The sequence below is a fragment of the Perissodus microlepis genome, chromosome 12 (assembly GCF_051167445.1).
Source record: "Perissodus microlepis isolate ML-2025 ecotype Zambia chromosome 12, ASM5116744v1, whole genome shotgun sequence".
Taxonomy (NCBI): domain Eukaryota; kingdom Metazoa; phylum Chordata; class Actinopteri; order Cichliformes; family Cichlidae; genus Perissodus; species Perissodus microlepis.
In genome coordinates, this window is record NC_140472.1 from 24,838,678 (window position 1) to 24,864,772 (window position 26,095).

The following is a 26,095-nucleotide window of genomic DNA, read 5'->3' on the forward strand; positions in this document are numbered from 1 at the left end:
AACGGTTGTGCTGCACATTTATAAGCTTTTAAAGACTTTAGATGAGTAACCTCACACACAGCTTTGAAAGGTTTTTCTTTTCTGAGCAATTATCCAGAGTGAAAGTCATTTGAATTTCAAGCAGATGTGCACTGCACCATTCTACATCTGAGCGACACAGGGGCTTCATCCTTGGAGTGACAGCTGTGTGATCTGCAGCAGCATATCCAAGTCAAAAAGATAAAAAAGACCTGCTGTCTCTGGTAATATATTAGCTGCAGACATTCACATCCTCCTCCTACTGCCTTCTCCTCTGCCTTTCCCAGTGTCAACCCACTTTCACCTTACATGTTAGTCTCCATCAGTCACACAGCTGTCCCGAGCAGGTGGTTAATCACAAGTGACAATGGATTTCTTTTGCTTTGCTGGAGCTCACCGTCTCCACCGATAAACGCAACAGAGACATACACGTCTGGGTGCCAAACGCCCTGGAGGACAGTTCTGCAAGTGACGAATTTACGAGGGCAGAGGAAATGATCAAGTCTCTTCATATAGATTTTTAGGATCACTGTACCCAGCGAAGCTCATGTAAAACTAAAGACCTTCGAGAAGAAACTCGAAGAGCATTTATATCACAGCAAACTGTCTGCTTCCCACTTGCAAACAAATTAACAAGTGCTGTACACCTGACAAAAATGCCACTCAGAAACATTTTATCACACATCAAATGTCAAAAAGACTAGTTGACAAACCTTAATGTTGCCCTCAGCTGATCCACTGATAAAGCAATCCTCAGTTGGATCGACGGCTAGTGCTTTGACCGGCGAGTCATGGGCCTGGAAGCTCTGCCGCTGGTGCTTGTGGGAAAGCTCCAGCACGCTGATCCAGCCCTTCCTCCCGCCTGTGATAAGCAGCTGCTGCCTGGGGGCCATGGAGAGCACGGTGGCACCGGACTCGTGGCAGCTGAAAGCTAAGGATAGAGAGAGGTAGACAGAAGAGAAAAATGTCAATCATAGTTGTTAAATGTTTTTCGGCATTTGATTTAATTTGTTTTCAAACTTTCTTTCCAACACCAAAAGGTATTTATTACAGAACAGCGGCTCTGAATGTGGGGACACTGGCAATCTCCAGGAATCTGTGAGCCATAACCAAGGAGCCTGCAAGGCATCCTCCATTAATTTAATATCTTGTCCTTTTCCCTGCTGTCATAGGGGGAGAAAACTGACTAGTCCACCAGTCGATCACAGGGCTAACACAGAGACGCAATCACTCATGCTCACATTCACAAGTACTGCCAATTTAGAAAGACCAATTAGTCTTATATGCATGTCTTTGGACTGTTGGAGAAAGCTGGAGTAGCTGGAGAAAATCCATTGAAGCATGTGATTAACCATGCCAAAGACACTACTAAATAGGCTAATTAGGTGCAGTATCTTACCTTGCACAAGGCTGTTAGCAGGAGTCACTAGTGTGTCCCACAGACACACATTCCTGTAGAGTCAAAAATAACCAAATTACAATATTTTCTAACATTTTCATTACAGAACATATCATTAGACACAGCAGATTCAGTGTTTAATGAGAGGTGGCATAGGATTAAATTGACTGGAAAGTCTGTGGAACCTGTTGTCTGTTGAAAGACCCGCAGTGGCGATGAGGGAGGAAGAGCCCACAAAGAGAAAGTCATTAGCTGTCTTGTTGTGGCACTGCAGAGTCTGGTAGCGGGAAACAGAGAAGTGACAGTGACGTTAATAATAAAGCAGGACAAGAGTAAACAAAAAGGAGTGTGACAGAAAAACAGGAGGACACTCGAGGGATATAGAAGAAAAACCAGCTAAATGAGCTGCGAGCATCTCACCAGGTATGGTTTTGGTGTAGTCCCGCTTGTGTTGGTCTGCCAGAGACTCAAGGCTCCATCAGCATCCACAATCCCAAACTACAGAAAACAAGCACAAAGCAGATATCACACTTTGCTGTAAAGAGGATAGAATGATCCCTTATATTGCATTTGACATATATATTAAAAAATGTTTGTGCTCACTCCCTCACTGTGAATTTGTCCTCCAAAACATGTCAACAGCCTCATACGGCCAAGCACCACTTACATAACTAAAGTGCTTTCTATATCCTCTCATTCCTTTTTGCCCTCTTAAAGCATATTTTGCGCTCTGGGCTGCATCAAGCAGGTAAGAGAGCGCTGGCACGAGAGAGGCACCATCTGAGAAAATTTGAGGCGAGTGCCTCAGTTCAGAGTGTTTGAATCACTGAGCTGAAGAACAATGCATGCTGAAGCCAACCTCCCCGCTGTGGTCCGTGCCTGAACGGCAGAGGAAGTGTGAAAACGTTTCTGAATGTGACAGGCTCACATCACTCTGCAGTCATGTTGCAAAGCTAAGAATAGCCTGACATCTGTATGGCGGTAGTCAGCAGGCCAATGTGTTCACTATCCTGGTACATAGAGCAGGAGGGGTGTGAGAGTTTGTAACCTTGTTTCCTTGATGGTTGAATCGTATCCTGGTGACTCTGGAGTTGCCTGGACTTCGGAAGCAGATGATCTGCTGGGAGTGACCCCATTCAAACATCCTCACGCTACCATCCTGAGCTCCTGTCAGGTCTGATGAACAGAAACAAAACCGCACGTGACAACAGCTCATCTTCCAATACATCCCAGTGACCATTCAGACCTCAACAGGAGGGTTTTGGCACTTCTTTGTTCCCAAATTCATCCACTACATAAGTGAAAACCAGGTTAAATTCATTGAAAGCCGTTTTCATCCCAGACAAACACTCCTCAGCTGCATCACCAGTCTGCAGTTTGACTGGAAAATACAAGTTTGCAGCAAAGTGAGCGCACTCAGCCTTTAGCAGCACTGGGACTAATGGAAAACAGCTCTGCCAGTTTACGAATATCAACATAAGAGAAACTTTTTTTTGGATGTAATCACCCCCTGAAGGCTGTTTTTCAACAGCAGATATATGATGTCTGAATACCACTTTTAATAGGCGAATAGTTTTCTAATCTACTGACAGACATCGGAGTTGTACTTACAGTACGGCAGTGTGGGATGGGAGGTCATTCTTCGCACATTGTTGATATTTCTCTTGATCATCTGGGAGAAGAAAAGTGAGGAGGAGGAGGAGGAGAAATTCAGTGAGAAAACAGAACTTCATCATGGTAAAGAATAAATCTTTAAAACCGGGTGAAGTGCAGAGAGATGTAGTGAAACAGTGTTATGCTGTTTTAAAGCCCCTTTTACACAAAATACACGTTTCCTGACGGTGTCACATGACTTGAAGGAATGATTTTTTAAATCCCTTCTCACATGGCTCCCTCACACGTGCTTCATTCAGAAATAACATGATGTAGATTCTGATGATTAACTTTAACGTGACCCCTTTAATCATGATCGTCAAAAGCAAGAAAGGTGCTTACTCCTGCTTCCAGTGAATCCACTGACAACCTATCATTTTATCGTTAAAGTAAATTCTGTCTACGTTATAGTCCAAAAGGTAGACACTAAGTCTAACTTAATGTCTTCACATGCTGTAGGTTAGACATTTTAATTGATATTCAATATTTTGTTCATGCAGCTGACGGATAAATTAAAAATACTGGCATCAAATACTTGAGGGTTGGCTAATGGCAGTTGGCCAACCCTCCAGTATTTGATGCTGCCTCCCAGTCAACACACCTATGGTATTATTTTGAAAATCCTACGTTACCTTGTTTTCAAATGACTACATTCACAAACTTAGGTGTCCACGTTGCCCGCACGCCCAGGGGGGTGAGGACAATACCCCATCAGCCTGAGCGGAAAACACTTTTGCCACTTTGCTTCCCTCCTGTTTGATGCTCTCTTTCAGGGGTAATTAATTTGTAACTCCATATTCGTTCTTGCACTCAGAAATAATCTTTTTTTTAAAAAAAAAAGATAATAAAATAAAGGAGGATTTTGAGCTGTTTTATCTTGGTGCATTCCATTTTTACTCCTCTCCTTTAAAGGCCACTGTTTCTTCTGATTGGATGCCCCTCATAAACTTTAGCATTTACATGCTCAGTTTTGGCTCGCAGAAACTGATGTTCATACAGTGAACCACAATTAAATATTCCCTAGCGTTCACACAGAGCTAATCACTTCTGTCTCTAAGAAAAAGTTGCCAGATCTGGTGCCCAAAACCACTGGGTGACATCACATTGACTACATCCTTCATTTAAGCAAAGACTGAGGACATAGTTCACATTAGTCAACAGAGACCATCCTAGTATTTACTGTATTTCATCATCTGACACCAAACTGATACAAGTGTGTCAATTTGTTAGCTAATAATAAACCCTGCTTTGAAGTTAAAGAAAAAATACAAGGCTGTTCTATTATAATGATAGGAGGAAAAACCTACTGAGCCTCAGTATATCAGAGTGAAAATATGCAACATGACTGTTGGCTGAGAGAGGCTGAAATTAATGGCAATGTATTTTCTATCGAGGATTTCATTTATCATTCATCTCAAAATATACTCCACTCTGACACTGAACAAACTGACTGGTTGGTAAAATACTTACGATGCAAAGTGGCTCTTACTGTCCAGTCTGCATATCAGGAGCAATAAGTTAACTAGCTGAAATAACAAACATGACTCACATCTACTTGACTCAATGACACCACAAGAACCAAATTATCTCCCTCCTGCTAAAGCAAACCTTCTCCGCTTGGTAGAAATCAGCACAGTTTTCCACAAAAACAGCAGAAACGTTTGATTCATACATCTCACAACACCATCTCAGTTCCTCAGTAAGCCAATGAGAGGAGCTAATGTTAGCAGCCCCAACGCTTTTGGCAAAATAGACAGAGACAAAAATGAATTATTTATTTAAGCTATGCTTTGAGGATTTTTGCTTTGAGTACAAAAAGTGCAGACAACATCAATTAATTACACAAAAGCAGCAGGGAGTATTATAAACCCATTATCACTGCGTAGTGAATGAAAGCTCATGGAGCCAAACTGTGAAAAACTGTGTTTGATATTACATCTGATCGTTTCCAAACATCAAAACAACAGAAATCTGCAAAAATCTATTTTGTTTAGATAATCCGGCAAACATTCAGCCAACTTTAATTTCACAACTGTTTTATCAGGTTTTGGTGAAATGCAAATGTTAAAAGTAACACTTTTAAAACAGTAGCACATTTTTGAAATCGGCCCAATATTATACAACAAAAGTCACAATTATGTTATTTATATGTAAACATAAAACAAACAAAAGAACCCAACAAAAATCCAGCACTCCTTGTGACTTGGCCGTTTTATTGTATAAATCCAGGTTGGGAGCTTACCACAGCGGCACCTCTGCCCGTCTGCATGCCTCCTAGCCATGGTACGTTGATAGGAGTGCCAGGGTTACTGTGGGTGTATGGCGTGGTGCCGTGGAGGGCGGCAAAATCATCGCGTGTATGGACCACCAGGAAGTCGTCACCACCCACACTTAGAGAAAAAAAAAGAAGAAGAAGAAGTGATATATGTGATGAGACGAGGTGCCTGGCTGGTTCAAACCAGTCATAAAGAGCCACCATTAGCAACAATGAGTCCTGCAACAGCTGGACTGATATGCACAGAGGTTTCAACAACAAACCTGCTAAGTACCTTAACGCCTAATGTGATTTGTGAGCTAATATTTATAATTCTGTATATAAAAACAGATACTCTCTGTGCTATACAGAGAGAGGCAGTGCAGATGCATGTACACAATCTAAAGTGTCTTTATCCAACGCCTACATTTTGCTCTTTTGGCACGAGGGTGAACAGTTGATGGCACTCTGGATGAACTCATGGCTGTTTGTATATATGTAAAAAGCAGACTGCTGTCTTACCCTTTGGCTTCAGCCTCGTCATCATCGATCCATGTCAAGATCTGAGTAGCCAAGATGGATGACACATCCAACTCCTGAATGTCATGTGTGGAGGCCATGACTAAACAGTTACGATTGGCCTGGGAGAAACACAGAGAGAGAAGTGAGCGCAGAGAGGATTGGGGTATGGGAAATATGAGTCCCAATGTAAATAAAATTGGACTGGATGCATGTGCCAAATCTGAAATGTAGAGATTCACCAGCACTAAAACCACCCTTTTCCATTTTCGCTTTTTAGAAGAAGCCAGTACTAATACAGCACTCTGGATAAACACACAGCTCAGACTAACGTAGACTAATGTGAACAGAGATGAATATTGAGAAGAATTCACTAACACCAGGTCCGAACCACTGAACAAAATGAACAAAAACACAGAAGATAAAAAGGCTTGCACAATCAAAATCTGCACTTTAGTTTGTCATCAGCCCTGAGAGTGCGAACACGTCAGTCTGATTTAGTTTGCACCAACGAATGCAACTCATATGCCACACATCTATTTGCAACTGGGGAATCGACTCAAATACTTGCCATCTTTTTATAATAGTACAGAAAAACAAGGTATCCATCGCATGTAAACAAAGCATCCGATATGGATGTGAAAATGTGAAAAGAGTAAATCGTGATTTGCAATAAGCAAGTCCTGTAAGAATTACATATAATCATACATTATTTATCAAAGGGAATAGGGAAGAGCTCCCCCGCCCCATATTCACAATACATATTCCTTAATTTGGTAAGTGGTACTTTTATTTTACCACACAAGATCGATCTGTCACTATGCACAATTGGGGTAAAGCTACTTGTTTGATTTTTTTGCCTCTTGAGAAATGCGACACTGACATATTTATTGCCTATTAGTCCAATCCTCCTATTAGTCTCCTTCTTTGGTCTGCACAAACTACTGTTAGAAGTATCTGCATCTTCTGCGAGTTCTTCCTCGTAACCGACAACAATGTTTGACCCCCTGCACACATGAAAATATTGATTAGAGAAACAAATATTCTTAAGGAAGATTTCTGGAGGCGAGATTCTTATCCTGGGGGTGTATATCACATTAAATGTCTAACTCCCACAAAAGGTTACCTCACACTTAACAAGCTGAATAAACTTAACAGTTTATTTAAGGTGTTAACTTTGTTTGTATTACAGTTTTCCAATAGATAAAAGTATGATTCCAATACTTTTGCACTGAGGAAACTTTGTGTTTATTTAGTTATCCTTCCAAAAACTCTCTTAAAGAGAGAGATTACTAAATCAATTTAATGGTAATTTTCTTATATTAAATGTTTAATTAAATTGAACCAGAGTAATGCATTCTTTTATTCTCATAGTACTTCGTATTGTTCGATGACATCTGTGTCAGCAAATTGTTACCTTGTTGATGGCAAAGGCTGTGATGATGTCAGATTCCTTGTGGATGATGCGTGCTTTTCCTCCAGGGCTGCCCAGATCTGACTCAGTCTGCACACACACACACACACACACACACACACACACACACACACACACACACACACACACACACACACACACACACACACACACACACACACACACACACACACAGATTCAATCATTACAACTGAAACATTTCCCGCAGACAAATAGCCGCCATAATTTCAGTTTCCTTTCATGCTACAGGACCAATGACCCGACAAGAGAAGGGCTGACAAGTGAACTATCAAATTATTTGCTGTAGATGATGCTCATAAATCTAGGTAAGCGTACTCACAGTTTTCTCTGCTATGCAATTTGTGTATTTTATGTTTATGTATTCGTTTGTCTTGCCCTTAGGGTTAGGAAAGGCCATGTTCAGTGCATCAGGCCACACTGTTAAATACAGCAGCCAGCATAACTGGGCTACTGTCATTAGACAGCATGAGAACAAAAACCCTTCAGCAATAAGTACAAGTACACACTGTACCACTGTGGTCCTGTGGGATATTGTACAGAGATGTTACACTTTGATGCCAAAGCCAAGCATCCTCTAAGCATGAGATTGAATTAACGTCTTCACCGCATTTGTTCGAGAGGAAAAGACCATGTCATTTTCTGTCGGATGGAATAAAATATAACTTGACTTGCAGAAATCTAAATATGGTGGTTTGCCATTTTTGCCGAGCACATAATCCCTGTAGGATGCAGATTCACTGCGACAGTGTTGGGCCCATTAATCAGAAGCTATTCAGCTTCATAGTTTGTCCTCAGAGAGACTGGGTTAATTAACACTGAGCCAAATGGAGTAGCTATAATATGGGAGCTTGCATGGTGAGAGCAAGAAGATTAGAAAACCTCTATGAAGCATCAGTTTACAGTGCAATTTAAAATTTATGGTTCATATTCACATGAATATTTAGACAGCTAAATGCTAGATTAATATCAAACTCTTGACAAGAGCATTCAGGGTACATGGCACTAAAAATACATGTACTGTAATTTGGTCCTGATCACAGTTTTAGCATTTAAGATAATGCGTGACAGGTTCAAGACGTAAAATGTGCACATCCGCATTAAACAGTATGGTCTCGTTTCATATGGTATTTACATTTCATACAGTCACATGTATAATGGCTCAGCCACACTAGAGTAAAAGTAGGACAGCAACCTCCCTGTGACTAGAAACCATTAAATGTTTTTGCTGTTGGTAAATGAATGCAACAGATCCCACAGGTTCAGTGTATAATCCCCGAACACTGAGCAAAAATTTTGATTGTACAGATTACATCCAAACAACTGCAGTCCAACCTGGATCGGATGCAAATAACTGGCATTTAACTTCTAAATGCAGACACATTGTCAACACATTGCAGTCAATCAGACTCAGTTGAGCACGACTCGTTTATGACGCCTCTTTGACTCTCGACTTCTAATGTAAGTACTTAATGTTTAATGTGAATTTCTTTGTAGATGGCAAAATTTGCAAGTGACATCAAGAGACTTGTGATCTTTACCTATTTATTCCAACTGCTGTATTATCACAAACTCAGAGCAAACTGACACTGATTTCAAAAGCAATGAGACTGCAAGTTCTCTGCACCCGATCGCCAACAACCGTTTTTCCTTAGCGTGACTGAAGCATAAAGAGGGGTCTTGTCAACTCAGACATACTACTTTGTTATGCACGTCTGAATAAACATGCTACAAGAAAAACAAAAAGGCAAGGTACTGCAGGCTTCAAAGCTTTATGTTTGCAGTTGTGTCATAGGGACAATATGTAAAACTCATATTTAAGTCCCTTATAAACTATAAAACTCTGTGACCAATTAAACAGCCTTGAAGCGACAGTGATTTTCACTTATTTATTAAAAAAAACACACACAAAAAAACCAACCTAAAAACAAAACAAAAAAAGAGCAAATAAATGTGGGAGGATTTTTTTGAAGCCGACTTGTCAAACTTGTAAAAATGTACACAACATCTGACATGAATGTTACATTTCTTGCAAGCATGCTATACTTGCAAGGCATTTGATCACCCGCAGTCTTTCAGTATCCATCACTGTCGACGTATGTACCAATCTTAGGCATCAAGAACTACATTCAAGCTTTTGCTGAATGTAGTTCTTGATCAAAAAAATCAACAGTTTTTGATTTTTCAGTTGGTTAAATATTGCAACAGATACTGAGGTTTGATCAGCAACCCATCCCACTGCAGCATCATGAGCAAAAATTCATCAGAAGCAGTACCTGATTGTTTCCTGTCTCGTCCATCCCTGAACATTTCATATTGTCAGTCTGGTCCTCAACCGACTTTAATGACAGGGGAAGCAGCACAGGGTGGACACACACACACACACACACACACACACACACACACACACACACACACACACACACACACACACACACACACACACACACAAGTGCAACCACCACCAGTGGCAAGCCATGCAAACACATACAGAGACTTAATTATTGTGCTGTTAATCAAAAAAGGTGGAATTATTTGAATGAAAATAATGCAACTGGAGGCAGTAATAATAAGAAAAAAAAAAGGCTGGCATGCAAAACAAAAACAGTATAACAAGGATGTTAAAGCAACAATAATGCAGTTTAGCTTGGGAATGATGCATTTTGTTATCATATCAAAATAGTTAATGTGTTATTCAGTGACTATGATTACAATGTGCCAGCAATGCAATCATGCAGCAGGGGGATATGATGTAAATACCTGATGTGTGCCCGGTTTCTTGGTGAAGATATTTCTGATAAAGGTCTCCTGCACTTCTTCCTGCTTCACCAAAAAGTGCCATAAACGTTTGACTGGCAGCGCCGAGTGGTGGCTGGACCTGAAAGGAACATTTAACATCACAAAGCACGAATGATGTTGTTCAAAGAACAGTAAATCCATGGACTATGTTACTGTGGTATCCAACGGGGTCAGTCTGCACATGGATAAAATGGTGGTCTAAAAAAGTGAGAAAAACTGATTTCTGTTTGAATTTACTGAATATTTTTCTATTTACTCCACAATTTATTAAAGATAAGAGATATTTGAGTTATCACAAAAATTGGGATTTTACTATCTTACAGTAGCCAGTTAAACAGGAAAAAAGTAAAAAACAGACAGTAATTAATATGTCTTTATCCTTGTGTCTGCTGTTCTGAAACAGATGTTAGCAAAAGTGTTGCAGCTGGATGTCCACTAAGTGGCAGGGAGGATGACTTGGATCCATTAATTACCCACATTTATTTATTTATGGATTATTAGGTTAGCCGTTTCCTTTCTTTTGTTTTACTTTCACTTTTAATTATTATTAATAATACCTTTAATACAAATTTTCATTTAGCATTTTTCCCAAACCAAATTAACTGATGTATTTCTTTATTTTCTCCATCAGTATGCAAATTGTGTAAGTCATGAGTCCACTAAGAACTCTGCAAATGAATTTATTAGAACTGCCAATCGGAATTTTCTCCACTCATGTGGACGCTGTTAAAGACAGTGTTTTAATTAGCAGTATACATCAGCAGTACACAGAGGTGTACTTGCTGTTCATTGTGATTCATAGCCTGAATTTGTATGTAAACAATGCAGGGACAGTTGGGCACTTTCCTCTTAAGCTGCATGCACAAGCAGGGAATACTGTTTTTTTTTTTGCTGATGTGTTTACTTTGCTGTAGATGAAAACTTTACCCCAGGCCACAAACTGAATCACTGCCACCTCACTTACATGCCAAAATAAATAACAAATATATGAAGAAGTACTGACATAAACAGGTTTGTGGAAATAAACATGGGGAAAATGCAAAGCATTGACTGAGGACCTCTGTGGATACACAAGAGAAAAAAATGAATAAATAAACAAACCACAAGACAAAAAAATCTGATTCAATACCTGAAAGGGGTATTTGATGCTTCAAATAGGGCTTTGTGCCTGAGGAGGGCGGGGCCAGGTGTGGCAATTTCATCATGGAGGTGGGTGGAGATATACTTGGAAGGGGGGCCCCCGAAGATCTCCAGCCTTTTCTGCAGCACCTGCTCCCACCGCTGCAGCGTCTTCAGCACAGCATGACACAAAGGAGAGGCCACAGGCAGGTCTGTGGTTAAAAAGAAGACAATAAGACTAGCTGAGACAAGCAGTAAGAAATAGGACAGTGCTTCTTTACATGCTGGATGTACATCCGAGGGGCTGGCGTATATTTTAGTGTTTACCTAACAAATCATATCCTGCCGTAAGGTAGAAGGACTTGAGATTGGCCAAGACCAGCTGAACCATGGCCAGCCGCATCAAACACCAACTTAAAAGGAGAAGAAACCAGTTTAGAACCGAAATAGAGTCTTTAAAAAATTACATTTAGGTTTATTCAGATAAGAGTGGAGAAATATTTAGAGGCAGCACAAATAAATAAAAGACAAGCAGCTGTAAAGAGCTTCAGGTTAAATCTTGGCAGCTCAAAAATGAGTCACTGACTGGAGAAATATGCACTCAGTGCTGTGTCAATACCTGTACGAATTGTGGTTTGAATGCTCCCTTTGCGGTGAGTTGGGATCAAACACATCATCATATTCATCGTCGTCGTCGTCTTCATCTTCGCTGCCCTGGCTCGCCTCGGAGTCATAATCAACTCTGTTTTCTGACGGTGGTAGCGAAGGCTTGAATGCAAGAAAATAGAAGACAGACAAACAAAATTGTTTAGATCAACAACAAAACCATATAAGGAAAGAAGAGACAACTTACAAAATTAAATGTATTATAGAGGATGTTAAATTAAAGTTATATTAAAAAGTCATTTTATCATTATACAGGCTGAAGATGCAACAATATCCCAACAGACATAAGAGCAGATATGCAGGCTTATGTTTTAAAACCACTTCTTAACCACTGTTACTAATATTTGGATTACCTTTGCGATGAAGTAATCCCAAATGCTGAGCTCTGGAGGGACGAACTGTTCTTTAAAGATAGAGGGAGCTTCCTGTTCCACAACAGGGACATGGTGCTTTGGACTCAATGGTCCCTCCCTCTCTATCCCAGACTCTTCCTTGGATCCGCTACGTGATGAGAGAAGCCTGAATCGTTTGGACTTCCTGTCTGTGCCACTTGGTGAGGCTGGAGTGTTGAGAGAAAGTTAAGAGTGTGTTAAATCACCCTTTCAAGCTGCCATTAAAACGCATCTGATTGTGCTCATATACAAAAAAAAAAAAAAAAAGCGCCTAGATTTTTTCCAAATATTTACAGTAACTTTATATCAGGTCTACCAAACAGAGTAGCAAGCACTAAGGCAAACCCACACAAATAAGTTGGTGGATTTCACTACGCTAACAGTCCAATTAATTTAACAGGAGTAAAGTGGTTTATAGTTACAAGGTCACCTTCAGAAGAACACACCAGTGTCACAAAGGAAACTAGATCCTCCAAATGAATCACCTGGTGGGGGTGTCCTTGTTGGACTGCTGAGTTTTTCGATGACAGGGATTCGAGCGCCTCCTCCAAACACTGTCACCCAAAGCTTGCTGTTGAGTGGGTGTGCCATGATGCGAAACAGCTCGTTGCAGGAGTGAGTGGCCATGCCGTGAACAAACAGACTGAGGAAGACAGCAGTCAGGATCTCACACAGCAGCACAGCTAAGCCTGGCTGGCTTTCCTCACCTGCTGAGCTCAACAGACGAATCAGAGAGGCGATACCTGGTGAGAGGAACGAGTAAAGTACAGCGGGGGGGAAAACAGAGAAAAAAGAAAAAAAGATATTTAGACAGCAGAATCTGAATATAGACTAAAAAACTACATTTGCTAATTGCTGAGTAAAATATTGAGCCCCACAGACAGCATTCTTTTTTGTATTTTAAGAAACATTTTATGGAAAATAGAAGTATACTAAAAAGTAAGTAATACATTTAAAGTTTTAAATGAGTCTGGTGACATCATATACAGTACATGGACAAATGTATTAGGCCACACCTCTTAATCTTTGACTTTAGTTTTTAGTCTCACTGGGACAGGTGTAATAAATCAAGCCATGCATTTGTTAAAAAAAAGAAGGAAAGAAAAGGAAAAAGGGTCTTTCGAAAGAGCTCAGGGAATTTGAGCGTGGTACTGTAACAGGATGCCACTGTTGCAACAAGTCCATGAAATTTCTTGCCGTCCTAAATATTTCACAATCAACAGAAAGTTGTCTGACTGCAAAGTGGAAGCGTTTAGGAACCACAGCAACTCTGCCAGTGCAGACCATGTAAAGCTACAGAGTGAGGCTGCTGAGTGCTGAGGTGCATTATGTGTGAAAGTTGCCAACGCTCTGCTGGTTCCAAATTTCCTCCTCCATTAACATCAGAACAAAAACTGGGAGCTGGGAGCTTCATGGCATGGGTTTTGATGGCTGAACAGCTCCTGCCTTATGTCTTATATGAATATCATGAGAAGACATAAGGCAATATTTATGTTGTGTGCCATGCATGGTCACATTATTAATAGTGTTCATAATTAAGAGTCCATAGAGAAGTTTAGAAAAAGTTTTTATCTTATTAATTTAGAAACTTGTGCAGTAGGAAACACCACAATCCCATCAAATCCCCTATGTATGGAAGACCCGTGATATTAAGACATTTATGCAATGATTTGTTCTTGAGTCTTCAGGCTCACAGTCGGTGTTCTTAGTCCATTAGCTAATTAATTTGCACAGATTTGTAGCTTAAAAGCAGTTTCATTATCGAAATAAGTTAATTAATTAAAAAAATCTCAGTCTTTCCTTATTTAAAAGCAAATTAATGCAGGAAAGTACTTGAAAATCTAATCAGATGAACTAATCTGTACTTTCTACCTGTGGCGCAGGTAGCTAAAGTAAATTATTCAGACAAAAGCATTAAAACATAACCATGTGTGTAACATATGACATGTTGGTGGGACGCAGAAATAAAACAGCATACCGATAACAAGATCTGAATAAGTTACAACTGCAAAAAACTCAAAGGGTTTATTGCAGCGTGTCACAAACAGGAAGGGTGAGCTGGTAAAGACTTAAGTGTGTTGTTCTGGTTTGCTGAAAACAACCAAAATATGCTTCGGTGTGAAAAGTTTGTTTTGATTGATTTACCTGGCCACTGTGCAGGAGAAGTGTTGGGCTGAACAGACTCATCCATGCTTATAGTTTTGAGAGGCTGCTTCTGAGACAGCAAAACACTCTGGTACACAGTCCCAGTGAAATGGTTCACGTGGCTGTGGGAGAAACAGAAACAAGAAATCGACCCCGCAAAGTATGAGGTTGCGAAGCCAAACATTTATATTAAACATGAAAAGCTGTACAGAAAAGTGAGGAAAGGAAGGGGTAAGTGGTGTAAATATATAATGCTAAAAATGTTTTACTTTGTTCCCAATTCTAGGATGTTGTTTCTAAGAGACACCACTTTTGAGCTCTGTTCTGTCAGGACATGAAATACTAATGGGCTGCATCTCAGGTTAGCTGCCTATATATGCTGTTTGGTGATAGAGAAGAAACGCTACGTAATAAAGAAAACATCAGTGCCCGAGTTCTCACATCAAGTGGCTTTCGAACATACAAAAATCCTTGGACGGTTAGAGAGGAAATCTTTATAGAGAATATGGAATGCTCAAGTCACCAGGGAGTCTATTAAGTTTGTAACATCCAATAAGTCCCCCTTTAAGCTCCTACAAAAAAACCCAATTGCCTCCACTTCAAACAGAATTCAAAAGTCAAAGGGAACGTCATTCAAAAGGAGCGGCAAGTCACAACTCTGAAGACATTTTTTCACAACAAACTTTATTCCTAAAGCCACACACGCTGCAACTGTGCAGGTATTGTAACCTCACGTATGTTTAGGCTTCATTTTGATACAGCTCTTGGCTGATTTCCTAACCAAATTAGACTGAAGATAACAAAATCACTGGTAGGAAGGAAAAGAATTAAAACCCTGTCAACCTTGCAACACTCAACCCCCGCAACCTACATCCTCAAAATACCTTTTGAAAAATTCACACACTTGCTCAGATGCTCAAGAGGAAAAAGCACTTCATCAATCCTCTGCAGCGACACAACGGGAGATTTTTATATTATAATTACCATAACAAAGATAGTGTTAAATTAGAAATTGCCTTGCAAATTTAGTTACACTATTTAACTCAGAACAGCATGGGATAGATGGCTGTGTGTGTGTGTGTGTGTGTGTGTGTGTGTGTGTGTGTGTGTGTGTGTGTGTGTGTGTGTGTGTATACACGTTTAAAGTATTTAGTGAAAAAGATGCCAAACCATGTGCTCATTTAATCACATCACTTAGAGACGTGTTAACTTTGAAATAGTGAGGTCAGACAGCTTGCTCTGAAAGAATAATGAAAGTTTGCTCTCAGTTTAAAAATGAATCTTCATCTTTTCTGATACATGACACACGAGCAAGTCTCTCTGCAGTCACGGCACTGTGACCCAGGTCCCAGTCTGGTGAAGCACTAGTTAATAAAATTTGCTACATTATTAAAAAAAAAAAGGAAAAAAAAGGAACTCACATAGCAACAGGGCTGTAAGCCAAATGGGTCATTAAAAAAATTTAATAAATAAAAACACACTCATCCATTCTAAGCTTAAATCCTCCTGGGTTGTTGTCAGAGTGATTGGGAGTTATGGTAGATAAGAGTCTTAAATAAACAATGTTCCTCCCATCTGTCAAAACCAAAAATCTAATTAAGTATTTACAATAAGAATAACAAACAGCAGCCCTGCAGCTTTTATAATTAATTCTCAACGTGATCAAAACAGACAAGTAACTGTCATACTTCTGTGTGGTGAACGTCCAACACATCTTTATTTCACCCCCCCCAAAAAAAGTGCAAATCTGAAACAAAGAATATGCTTAGATGATCTTGAACAGCATTTTCTACATTGCTATTTCATGTATAGTGTTTGGCTGTATAACTGCATTATGCTCCCATTATAAAGTATGCTTGGTTACCAGCAGTCAGGTCCTGTCCCCATTATTTCTTATTATTCTGCTCCAATAAGCCTAAAAACACTAACACATATACAGGGTGAACCAGAGGACACCAATGTGCATTATTATTGGCAGCATTTTGGCTTTAATTGAATCACCAGAGGCATATAATAAGAGTAGTTATGACAGATTAATAATTTGTTTTAATATTCAATGTGAATGTGATGGAAAATGAACAGAAATTTGTTATTAGCTTTGCTTGAATACATAAAGAATTCAAGACTTTTGCTCAGAGATGCAGCCCAGTGGATACCCACAATGAGCTCCAACCCTTTTGGGTCAGGTTATGTAAGAGTTTTTCCAAATTGCCCTGGTGGATTTCAGTTTAGTATAAAGCTACTCATGTACTCATGATGCCTTGATGAACAGTGTCTGTAACATGACAGGTTAGGGATTAAATGTCTAAAAAGTATAGTAAAGTGGGTGTATTTAGCAAATGCTCAAGAGCAAATAAAGTTCTTGCAACACTCACCTGTATGTGTGTCCATCACACAAACACTGATATATACAGGCAGACAAGGAGGCTGCCAGTGTGTGCATCACATAGATCTGAAATAAGAAGCAATGAAAAAAACAACAACAAAATAAAACATTAATTAGCATGAGAGTTCAATAATTAACCTACACTTAAAGTTCCCAGAAATCTGATCAAGAGCAAATAACAGCTAAAAGACAAGTGACTGACACATTCATCTGTTGAATACAAAAACACATTCCTTTTCATTTCCCAAACACAAATGCTTCATGTGCAAACAGCCTGCTATATGCAGCATAGCAAATATATGTTGACTCAAAATATTGCAAAATTAACCAAAATCTCTCTAGAAACAAGTTTAATGATAAGGCAGCAATTAGCAGTCATGGAGAGACTCACACGCACACACGCACACACAGAGATGAACTGCATCTATTAACATCTATTCTGATTAAAACTGCCTAACATTTGCCTTACTACCTCAGGTTATTCTTATGTTCTGTATCGCAAAGTCTCCTGACATTTATAGGTTTATTTACAGTCTCATATACTGTATATAAAAGATCAATATACAAGATTTCACAAGACTGCGGTTCTCTGAAAAACTATGTACATTTAGAGGAACTGAGAGGGCAAATAGCAGACAGGTGCAACACTTGATCATTAGCAAGTGTGAGCACCTCTATGGCTCAGGTTTGCAAAATTACATCTAAACAAACCACAAGACTTCTGCAACAATGTCCATTAGACAGATGAGACTAAAAGTGGAGATGTCTAGCATAATGCATGGCAACATGTTTGGAAAAGCACCCCCCCCCCAAAAAAAAACAAGCACCTCATACCAGGTGGTACGTATGACAGTGGATAGGAGGTGAGCTTAGCTTATTTTGCAGCTACAGGATCACCTCTCAGTCATTTAGTCTACCATGAACTCTTTTAAATACCATATTTTTCTACTGTGCATCTGTCGGACAGCTTAAGCTTAAATCCATACTGGACCATGTCAGAACAGTGAGCCCTAACACAGCAGAAAAAGAAAAGAATCAAGGTGTTGCTTTGGCCCAGTCTAGTCTAGACTGACCAGGCTGCCTGAAATGCTGTGGAGGGACCTTAAGAGAGCTATGTATCAACAAATGACCATAAACCCCAAAGAAACAGAAGCAATGTGAGAGAGACGAGTGTCGTATAGAGGTTTTCACAGGATTTGGTGCAGCCTTACTAATAAACTTCATGGATACCAAGAAAACTACACAGCTACTGTGCACATATGTTGGTGCAAAAACACAAACAGCTCACTACAGTTTTTAATATTATTTGAATGCAACGTCTCTCCATCTTTCAACGGTTTGGCACACACATAATCCAAATAAAAAGCATATGTCCACAACAGTATGCAGTATATAAAACTACAGACATAACACAACAAAATCAACTCTTAATTATCTGGATAAGGAAGAAATTAATTGTCTCACCTCGTTGGCAACAACATCTGGATGTGGAGGAGAATCAAGTGCACTGATGGTTTGCAGGATGTCGTGAGTCAGGTTGGTCAAATAGACAAGTGGATTGGCCACCACTGTCTTTACATTGGTTGTACAAGCCATCAAAAGAGGGATGGAGGTGGGCTGTGAAGTCACCGTCACCACAGATTGGATGAAATCATCCTGGGTACAAATGTCAGAGATGAGTGTGTCCAATCATTATGGTATATCTGTAGATGTCTATCATAGTAAATACAAACCCCCACACCTATACACAAGGACACAAACTAAGGTTACACAACAGTAAACTTAGCAAACTAAGAAAATGTAGATGGATTCTACTTTCTTATGTCTTTCTCTAGGATGAAGAAAGAAAGATACCTCACTAAAAGAACAAGGAACAGAGGGGAGCTGCTTTGAACCTTTGACAGCACAGCCTTTTCTGTAGCTATAATGACAAGATGAGCCAACTCGTGTAAATGTCATACATAATTTCTACATACATTTTGTGTGAATGACAGTTAATGAGCAAAAAAAGAAAGCTTTGGCACTGGAGGGGTGTCTGGTTCTTTATGTATCTACCAAATTCCTGAATATGACTGTGTGTAAGAATACCACAGACTTATGTTCGTCACTCTTGATGAATCACATTCAGCTGTCACCATCTTAACAGAGGCTCTGCACCCTGACTGAAGTCAAGCCAAAAGCAAAAATGCAAAAATTTCCTTGACAGCAAAGTTTAAATTTGACAACCATGGGAGCAGAGCTGGTACAAAATAACCCAATTTTACCTCAAATCAAAATAGAAAGGACTTCCAGTGCCCATCGCTTGTGCTAACATTTAAGAGCACTGTTCCCATGTTGGCTCATTGAATTGTTTACCTCCTAAAATTTGACTCTCTAATCGCCAGCCTGAGGCACGACCCTCCCTTAGGAGCTCCAGGAATCAGTTCAGCCTGTCAGCCTATTGCTGGCAGTGTGCAGAGAGTTGCCTGGGCACAACAACGAGGTCTGTGCATGCGTGTGGTGGTGTGTGCTAACACAAGCTATTCAGATGGCTTCATGTTCCGTCTATCATGTGTACTCTTTGACTCATCTGCCCAGTATCATTCCCTTCAAAGAGAATATGCTTCAGTTAAATTAAGTGGAAACTCTGGGCGGATTATACTGCCCAGAATACTTTACTGTCTGTAGTGAAAAAGACCTGCTTTAAATATGACGCAGTATTCAAGTATTGTAAGACAACAGAGTGGCCATATAGAGAGCACTGTCATAATTAATTATTCTTGACTTGCTGCTTAAGACTCAATTAATAAAACTATAAATTACTGCAAGAAGCCCCTTTGAAAAACCAAACCAAAACTACAAACTAAGAAACATGGCAGTGTTAGAAAACTTTAAAGCTATACGCATCACTTTTGTCACTTTTGTCACAAATCCATGAAGACCAACACTAGCAATCAATGAGCAAAAAACTGTTTCATGTTTAATTCTAAACACGCTGATAAACGCAAAATCAAAGAGAAAAGCATGAGAAAATCTTCCTCTGAATCACCTGAATTATAATTATGTTGTAATCGACTAATCATTTCATATCAAATTCCCCCCCCCCCAAAAAAAACAATATTACTATTGTTCATTCATTCACTGACAAAACAGCTCCCACTGAAAAGAAAAGTTGCCATTTTAATTACCTGGTGAGATTCTTGAAGCAGCAGTATGAGCTCCATGCGTACAGAGGCCAGACCTCCTCCGTGTGAGCCGTGCAAGCTGCAGTAACTCAGAAACATCCTCAGTAAGGGCTGGTTACTCTGCAGCCAGTGTCTCCTGCTCCTGTGGCTGTCACCACGGGGGCTCCCAGGCTGACAAAAACATTCAGACTTCATTAGTTTTATAGACATTCATTCAGGCTTTCTGTAAATCCACCCACCTGGGTAGGGCACAAACAAAAAGCAGCATGCTTTGAAATGGTATATATTAACCTGGTCTATCAAGAATGGAGAAAAAAAAGTAGTGGGTTTTCTAAAGTAATTTGTAAACACACAGTAGGTGCATTGTGCAAGGGTAAGTATATATAATTGGGTATGCATGTCTGACAAACAGAGATAATATTTCTTCAAAGTACGTCATTAGACACCGTTGCTGTTTTAATTTTAATATAGCAAGCAGCCAGCTATCAACACCCACCTGCTCCTCCTCCACTAACCCAGAAACAGGGACATCACCCTGGACCGACAGCTCTGGCAGGCAACGCTTATAGCTGCAGCAATGCTGGAGAGCCCCCACCTGAGGGGAAAAGAAACAAAAACAAAACAGAATCTGATCTTAAAAATCAATTAATCAACAAGGCGCTCCTCATCCATGAAATGTAACATTTATATGCACACAGACAAGATTCTCAATAATCATAAAGGCAAGAAGGAGATGTGTGGGCATTATGTAAATTACAAAAGTTTTATTGCGTGGCTTCAAGTCTGCAGAAAGACTTGTTATATAACACAAATGAATGAATAAATACATTTAAAAAAAAAAGAAAGAAAAATGAAATTTGACCTCAAAGTTTGCAAAGATGTTTAAATATGTGTATGTCAGTACCTCTCTTTCTAACCACAGGCAGAGCTGGTAACGTAGCTTTCCTCCATCCAGTTCGTACCCTGTTGACAGTGTCCGGAGCTCATTGGTCATAATCTTCAAGCACGCTGCAAATTTCAGTTGAGTCACCAGGATGTCATCAGACGGTTCAATGTAATCATTGCTGTCCTCGCTCTCCTCAACCAGAGATACTGGTTCGTGGAACACACTACCGCTGCCACTCTTGCCATTTTTAGTTTCTTCTTCATCCTCATCATTTTCTTCATCATCTTTGTCGCTATCCCATTTCAGCTCTAGGGGCTCATCTGGAACTACCACTGACGGCTGGCTCCAATCGAAACTTAACACTGAATCCGACCGGCTGTTTGATAAGCTGTTGCCATCTGACTCGTAGCCATTCAGAGCTGACTGAGACCAATCCGGGTCCGATGCTTGTCCGTTCCTGCTCCCAACACTGAGCTCAGCAGTGTTGCCTGTAACATCCTGGGGTCTAGAATGCTTGCGGACTTTGGGCATCTTGGAGAGGACTTCGAGTGCAAGCATAGGGCACCCTGCATGCAAATGTGCATATGCAGCTGTGAAAAACAGTCTTCTCTCATCCAGGCTGATGGAGTCAGCGCTGCGAACCTCAGCAGTCAGACCAACTTTTGCCTTGTTTGATGAGCTAAAATGCCGGCGAAGGAGGAGTGGGTGAGTACGCAGGTAGGTGTAAAAGTTGAAAACCTCAGGGTTACATGCCGACACAGAAGAGGTACCTGCCACAGACAGAAAGTTAGACAAAACGGTTTCATCCATTTCTTTGGCGAGTACTAGCAACAATACCTGCAAAGACAAGCTGTGATATTAGAGGAAAACAAAATAAAACTATACCTGACCTAACTGAATCACTGCCAAAGCTTCAGACAACTTCAGGTATGCACTTATGAGAGAACTAATGACTGACAAAACTACCTTATCTTGTCACTCGAATGCAAATACAAGATGGCACCAGTGTTCACGCCAAGCCGTCTCCTCCGCTGTTGTTTGTCGTCCTTCTCTCTATGTGCTGCCCTGATGTCTCCACGTTACTTGCCTATGATCGCCAAACTCTTTTGAATCTCCGGCCTTTGGACTACCAGACGCAAGATTTTAAATGGAGATCTGAGAATCCTCCTCCGCTTTCGAAGGACTTTCCTGATTACCTCCGCCACTTACCATCTATCTTATGGTCTGGATATCTGCATCACGGACATAAAGGACTCTGGGATTTCTGATCACTTCCCGGTTTTGTTTAATACTGTAGCGATGTGGATTTGAACAGTGACGGTCCTGAGCGGCAAACGCGCACGATTAACTCCCAGTCAATCGCTCACTTCACTGATGCTTTCCTTGACTCTCCCCTCTGTGATGCTAACTGTAATGGGGTTTTATCAGCGGATGAGCTTGCTAACCTCTTTTATACTACATGCGCTGACATTCTTAACTCTGTGGCACCTCTGAGGATTAAACGTGCCAAATCCTCACAACCCTGGCTAAATGATACTACTTAGGCATGAATGTCGTGGTGCTGAAAGAAAATGGAGGAAAGACAAACTCCACGTCTCTCTGGACATCCTCCATAATTGTTTATCTAAGTATCAAAAGTCTGTTAAAGCTGCCAAATCTGCCTTTTTATCTAGCATTATTATGACTAATAGCCACAACCCCCGAGCCCTTTTTAATACTTTTAACTCTGTGATAAACCCTTGCACTACCACTTATAGGGATGCTTCCCCTGCTCTTTGTGATAAATTCTTAAAAGTATTTCTCTGAAAAAATCTCAGCTCTAAGGGCTTCTCATCCATCTCATTCATCATCAGTTTTAGACCCAGTTCCAGCCTCTGAATGCTTGACTGTCTTTCAACAGTTTGAGCCAGTGTCTTATTCTGCTTTAAAAGATATAATTGATCATCTCAAAATCTCTGGTTCCCCACATGATATTCTTCCTTCTCGTTTCTTTAAGGAAGCTTTACATGTTATTGGTCCTTGTATCTTATTTCTGCTGAATGCATCATTGTCATCAGGTTGTGTACCGTCTGTCTTTAAGCATGCTGTTGTGCAACCTATTATGAAAAAGAAAAATCTTGACCCTAATGGTCTCACTAACTACAGGCCGATCTCCAAACTCCCTTTTATTTCCAAAATATTGGAAAAGGTAGTTCTAAAACAACTTCAGGCCTTTTTAGATGCAAATGGTATTAATGAAAAGTTTCAGTCTGGTTTTAAACCTCGCCACAGCACAGAGACAGCCTTACTTAGAGTTTTTAATGATCTTCTTTTAACCGTTGACTCTGGCTTTTGACACGGTTAACCACAACATTCTTCTATCAAGATTGGAACATGTTGTTGGTCTCAAAGGTACGGTTTTAACTTGGTTTAAATCCTACCTCTCAGAGAGGTCGTTCTCTGTTGCTATGGGGCAACACTCCTCGGCTTCTGCCCCTATTTATTGTGGTGTGCCTCAAGGGTCTGTGCTCGGTCCTGCTCTTTTCTCTTTGTACATGTTGCCGTTGGGATTCATTTTTAGAAAATACAACATTTCCTTTCACTGTTATGCTGATGATATCCAGATTTATTCACCTTTGAAATACGATGTGTCTGCTTCTTTGCAACCTCCGTTCAACTGTTTGCATGAAGTTAAAATTTGGTTATCGCATAATTTTCTTACATTGAACGAGAATAAGACCGAAATCATAGTCTTTGGTAGTCACACTCCGCTAGACCAGTTAGCTGATGCCCTAGGCCCTCTCGCTAGCAATCTCTCGCTCACTGTAAGAAACCTTGGAGTGTTTCTGTATGGCTCTTTTAAACTTGAGAAACAGGTCTCCACTGTGGTAAAAAACAGCTTTTCCCAATTGCGTCAGATATCTAAAGCAAAGCCGTTCCTTCCTTTAAAGGACCTTGAAAAGCTTATCCACGCATTTATCACATCCAGATTGGACTACTGTAACTCCCTCTACTCGGACCTCCAACACTCTTCTCTTTACCGGCTTCAGTTAATTCAAAATACAGCTGCGCGTCTTTTAACAGGTACAAGAATCTATGAACGCATAACTCCAATTTTAGCCAAATTACATTGGCTCCCTGTTAAATATCGCATAGATTTTAAAATTCTTTTGTTCACTTTTAAAATTCTGAATAATTTAGCGCTCAGCTATCTTTCTGAACTACTCCACTTATACAATCCCAGCAGAGCACTTAGATCGTCCAATCACATCCTCCTAGCACAACCTAGGTCTCGACTGAAGTCGAGAGGTGACCGGGCCTTTGCAACCGTGACACCTAGACTCTGGAATAACCTCCCTGTTCATATTCGTACTGCCGAGTCTATCCAGTCTTTTAAATCACGTCTTAAAACTTATCTTTTTACTTTGGCTTTTGATTCTAACTAGTTGGCTGTTCTAGCTTGTTGTGTTGTTACCTATTGTTTGTTGTTCTGTTTTATTGTTTGTTTTAATTGTCTCATGCTTTTACTGACTGTGAAGCACTATGGTCAACATTGTTGTTTTAATATGTGCTATATAAATAAATTTTGATTGGATTTGATTTGATGTAGATGGAAGCTCAAAAACTGACAGTTAAATTAGAGGTGAAGCATCATGTTCACTCATTTTCATTGAGGTATAAAAATGTCAGAGTACCTGACAGCAGAAATGTCTACAGAGTTAAAGAACCGTTTTGAAGTTTTTATAAGCTGTGTTACCTTTGCTAGAACCATACTAAGCTCTGAGAAGCATCATTTACCAACCACATGTCACAGCATTTTAATGTGGGACTGGTTGGGCCCTTAAGTCAAAGTGAGGTTCACTTTAAGTTCATTTCTTCATCCATTCATAATTCATGCTGGTTATAATTTCGTTTAATAAATTGAGCTCTGTGGTCAGAAGGTTCCTTGTGCAATTTCAGCTCACTTAATGAACCAAAAATAGTTGCAAGGTTGTGAATGAGGACTTGACCTTAGTGTGTATTACAATCTGCAGCACTTCCAGTCTACCTCGTGTTATTACCTGACAACCTATATTGGACAGCCCTTTGATATTCTGACAACAAAGGCTATATCAAACAGAAATTTACAAAGGAATCTTTTGACAGGCAGATTCTGGCTGAATTACATTTTTCCATTCATAAATAAAATGGCCCTCGAAACAACTGTTCTGAGTGGTAAGATAGAAATCAGAAAACTGGATTGGATTCCTATATTATACTTAAATTTATCTGAGAAACGTTTAGAAAAGTTCACTGTAGGCAGCTATTAACACAAATGTGGTCAGAAATGATGGTATGTGTATGAACCTAAATTTTCACTATGCTCTATTTTCTTGATTCTTCTCATACTTATATACAATTTGTGTTTCTTAATTAGCTTAAAAAAAGAAAAAGATTGTAGTAATGTGAATCAGACAGATCTATTGTTACAAATATATTTTTTAGTGGAATTTTTCTAGTTAAAGAACAAAGAGCACAGCAGACCTACCAGTGTCATATCGGTTCTCAGCAGACCCAGATCTGGCAATGTTAGCTTTTTGTTCAAGTAGAGTATCCAAGGCTTTGCTGTAGTCCTCCAGGACCCAGTAAGCCATGCTCCGCAGAAATGGGTCCTGGTGTGCCGGAATCTGAAATTCATGAACTAATTACAACGGCTCATCTTGCGTTTTTTCATGTTATGGATTCAAACATTTGGTATTTTGCTCAAATTATACACTTAAAACTGAAAAAACAACTTTTGGTGTCTGCACACCTGTTTGTCTTGTCCTAAAACATGTCTCTGGAGGATCTTTTTGTAGGTGGATGCCGTCTCAAACTCAAACTCATACAACCTTGAGATCACCAACGCTAGCTGGAGGTCCTGCATTTTCTCTATACACACCTAGGGGACGACAAAGAAGCCAGGTATTTTTTAGCAGTGGGATCTGTTACTGGCAAGACTGAGTGAGGTAGAGCAGATAAATAATACATATGACTTGGTATGTGTTGATCATCTGAAACTGTTGTTTACCTGTCAAAATGGAAAGGAAAGGGCCAAAAATGCAAACAACAAAAGCCTGTGCTCACAGCAAAAACTGAGTGACTAGTTCAAGTTGTTGTGGTTGCTCCCAACTGGGAAGGTGTGAGGTGCATATCAATGAGACTACCTCCCAGTCAGACAGACTTGAGCAAAGTCAATGATAGCCCTTTGCCTGAGTGGTGCTTATTTCCATAAAATGCTTAA

General features: G+C 40.0%; 1 protein-coding gene across 2 annotated transcripts in view; it reads right to left on the bottom strand.

The window, feature by feature from the left end:
• Positions 1-26,095, bottom strand: part of dmxl1 (Dmx like 1) — a 61,479-nt gene that overhangs the window by 4,806 nt on the left and 30,578 nt on the right. The window contains exons 27-50 of one of the 2 annotated variants that reach the window (XM_084945176.1): positions 25,625-25,753; positions 25,361-25,499; positions 20,872-21,623; positions 20,464-20,562; positions 19,971-20,138; positions 18,268-18,459; positions 16,793-16,869; positions 14,418-14,539; positions 12,758-13,015; positions 12,234-12,439; positions 11,834-11,982; positions 11,542-11,627; positions 11,225-11,426; positions 10,057-10,174; positions 9,573-9,635; positions 7,261-7,347; positions 5,847-5,965; positions 5,313-5,460; positions 3,029-3,089; positions 2,466-2,593; positions 1,838-1,915; positions 1,603-1,694; positions 1,418-1,470; positions 732-949 (exon numbers count right to left, since the gene is read on the bottom strand). In XM_084945176.1, the coding sequence (XP_084801302.1) occupies positions 732-949; positions 1,418-1,470; positions 1,603-1,694; positions 1,838-1,915; positions 2,466-2,593; positions 3,029-3,089; positions 5,313-5,460; positions 5,847-5,965; positions 7,261-7,347; positions 9,573-9,635; positions 10,057-10,174; positions 11,225-11,426; positions 11,542-11,627; positions 11,834-11,982; positions 12,234-12,439; positions 12,758-13,015; positions 14,418-14,539; positions 16,793-16,869; positions 18,268-18,459; positions 19,971-20,138; positions 20,464-20,562; positions 20,872-21,623; positions 25,361-25,499; positions 25,625-25,753 (3,744 nt within the window). The remainder of the gene's footprint in view (positions 1-731; positions 950-1,417; positions 1,471-1,602; positions 1,695-1,837; positions 1,916-2,465; positions 2,594-3,028; positions 3,090-5,312; positions 5,461-5,846; positions 5,966-7,260; positions 7,348-9,572; positions 9,636-10,056; positions 10,175-11,224; positions 11,427-11,541; positions 11,628-11,833; positions 11,983-12,233; positions 12,440-12,757; positions 13,016-14,417; positions 14,540-16,792; positions 16,870-18,267; positions 18,460-19,970; positions 20,139-20,463; positions 20,563-20,871; positions 21,624-25,360; positions 25,500-25,624; positions 25,754-26,095) is intronic. The other variant, XM_084945177.1, reaches the window with a different exon arrangement.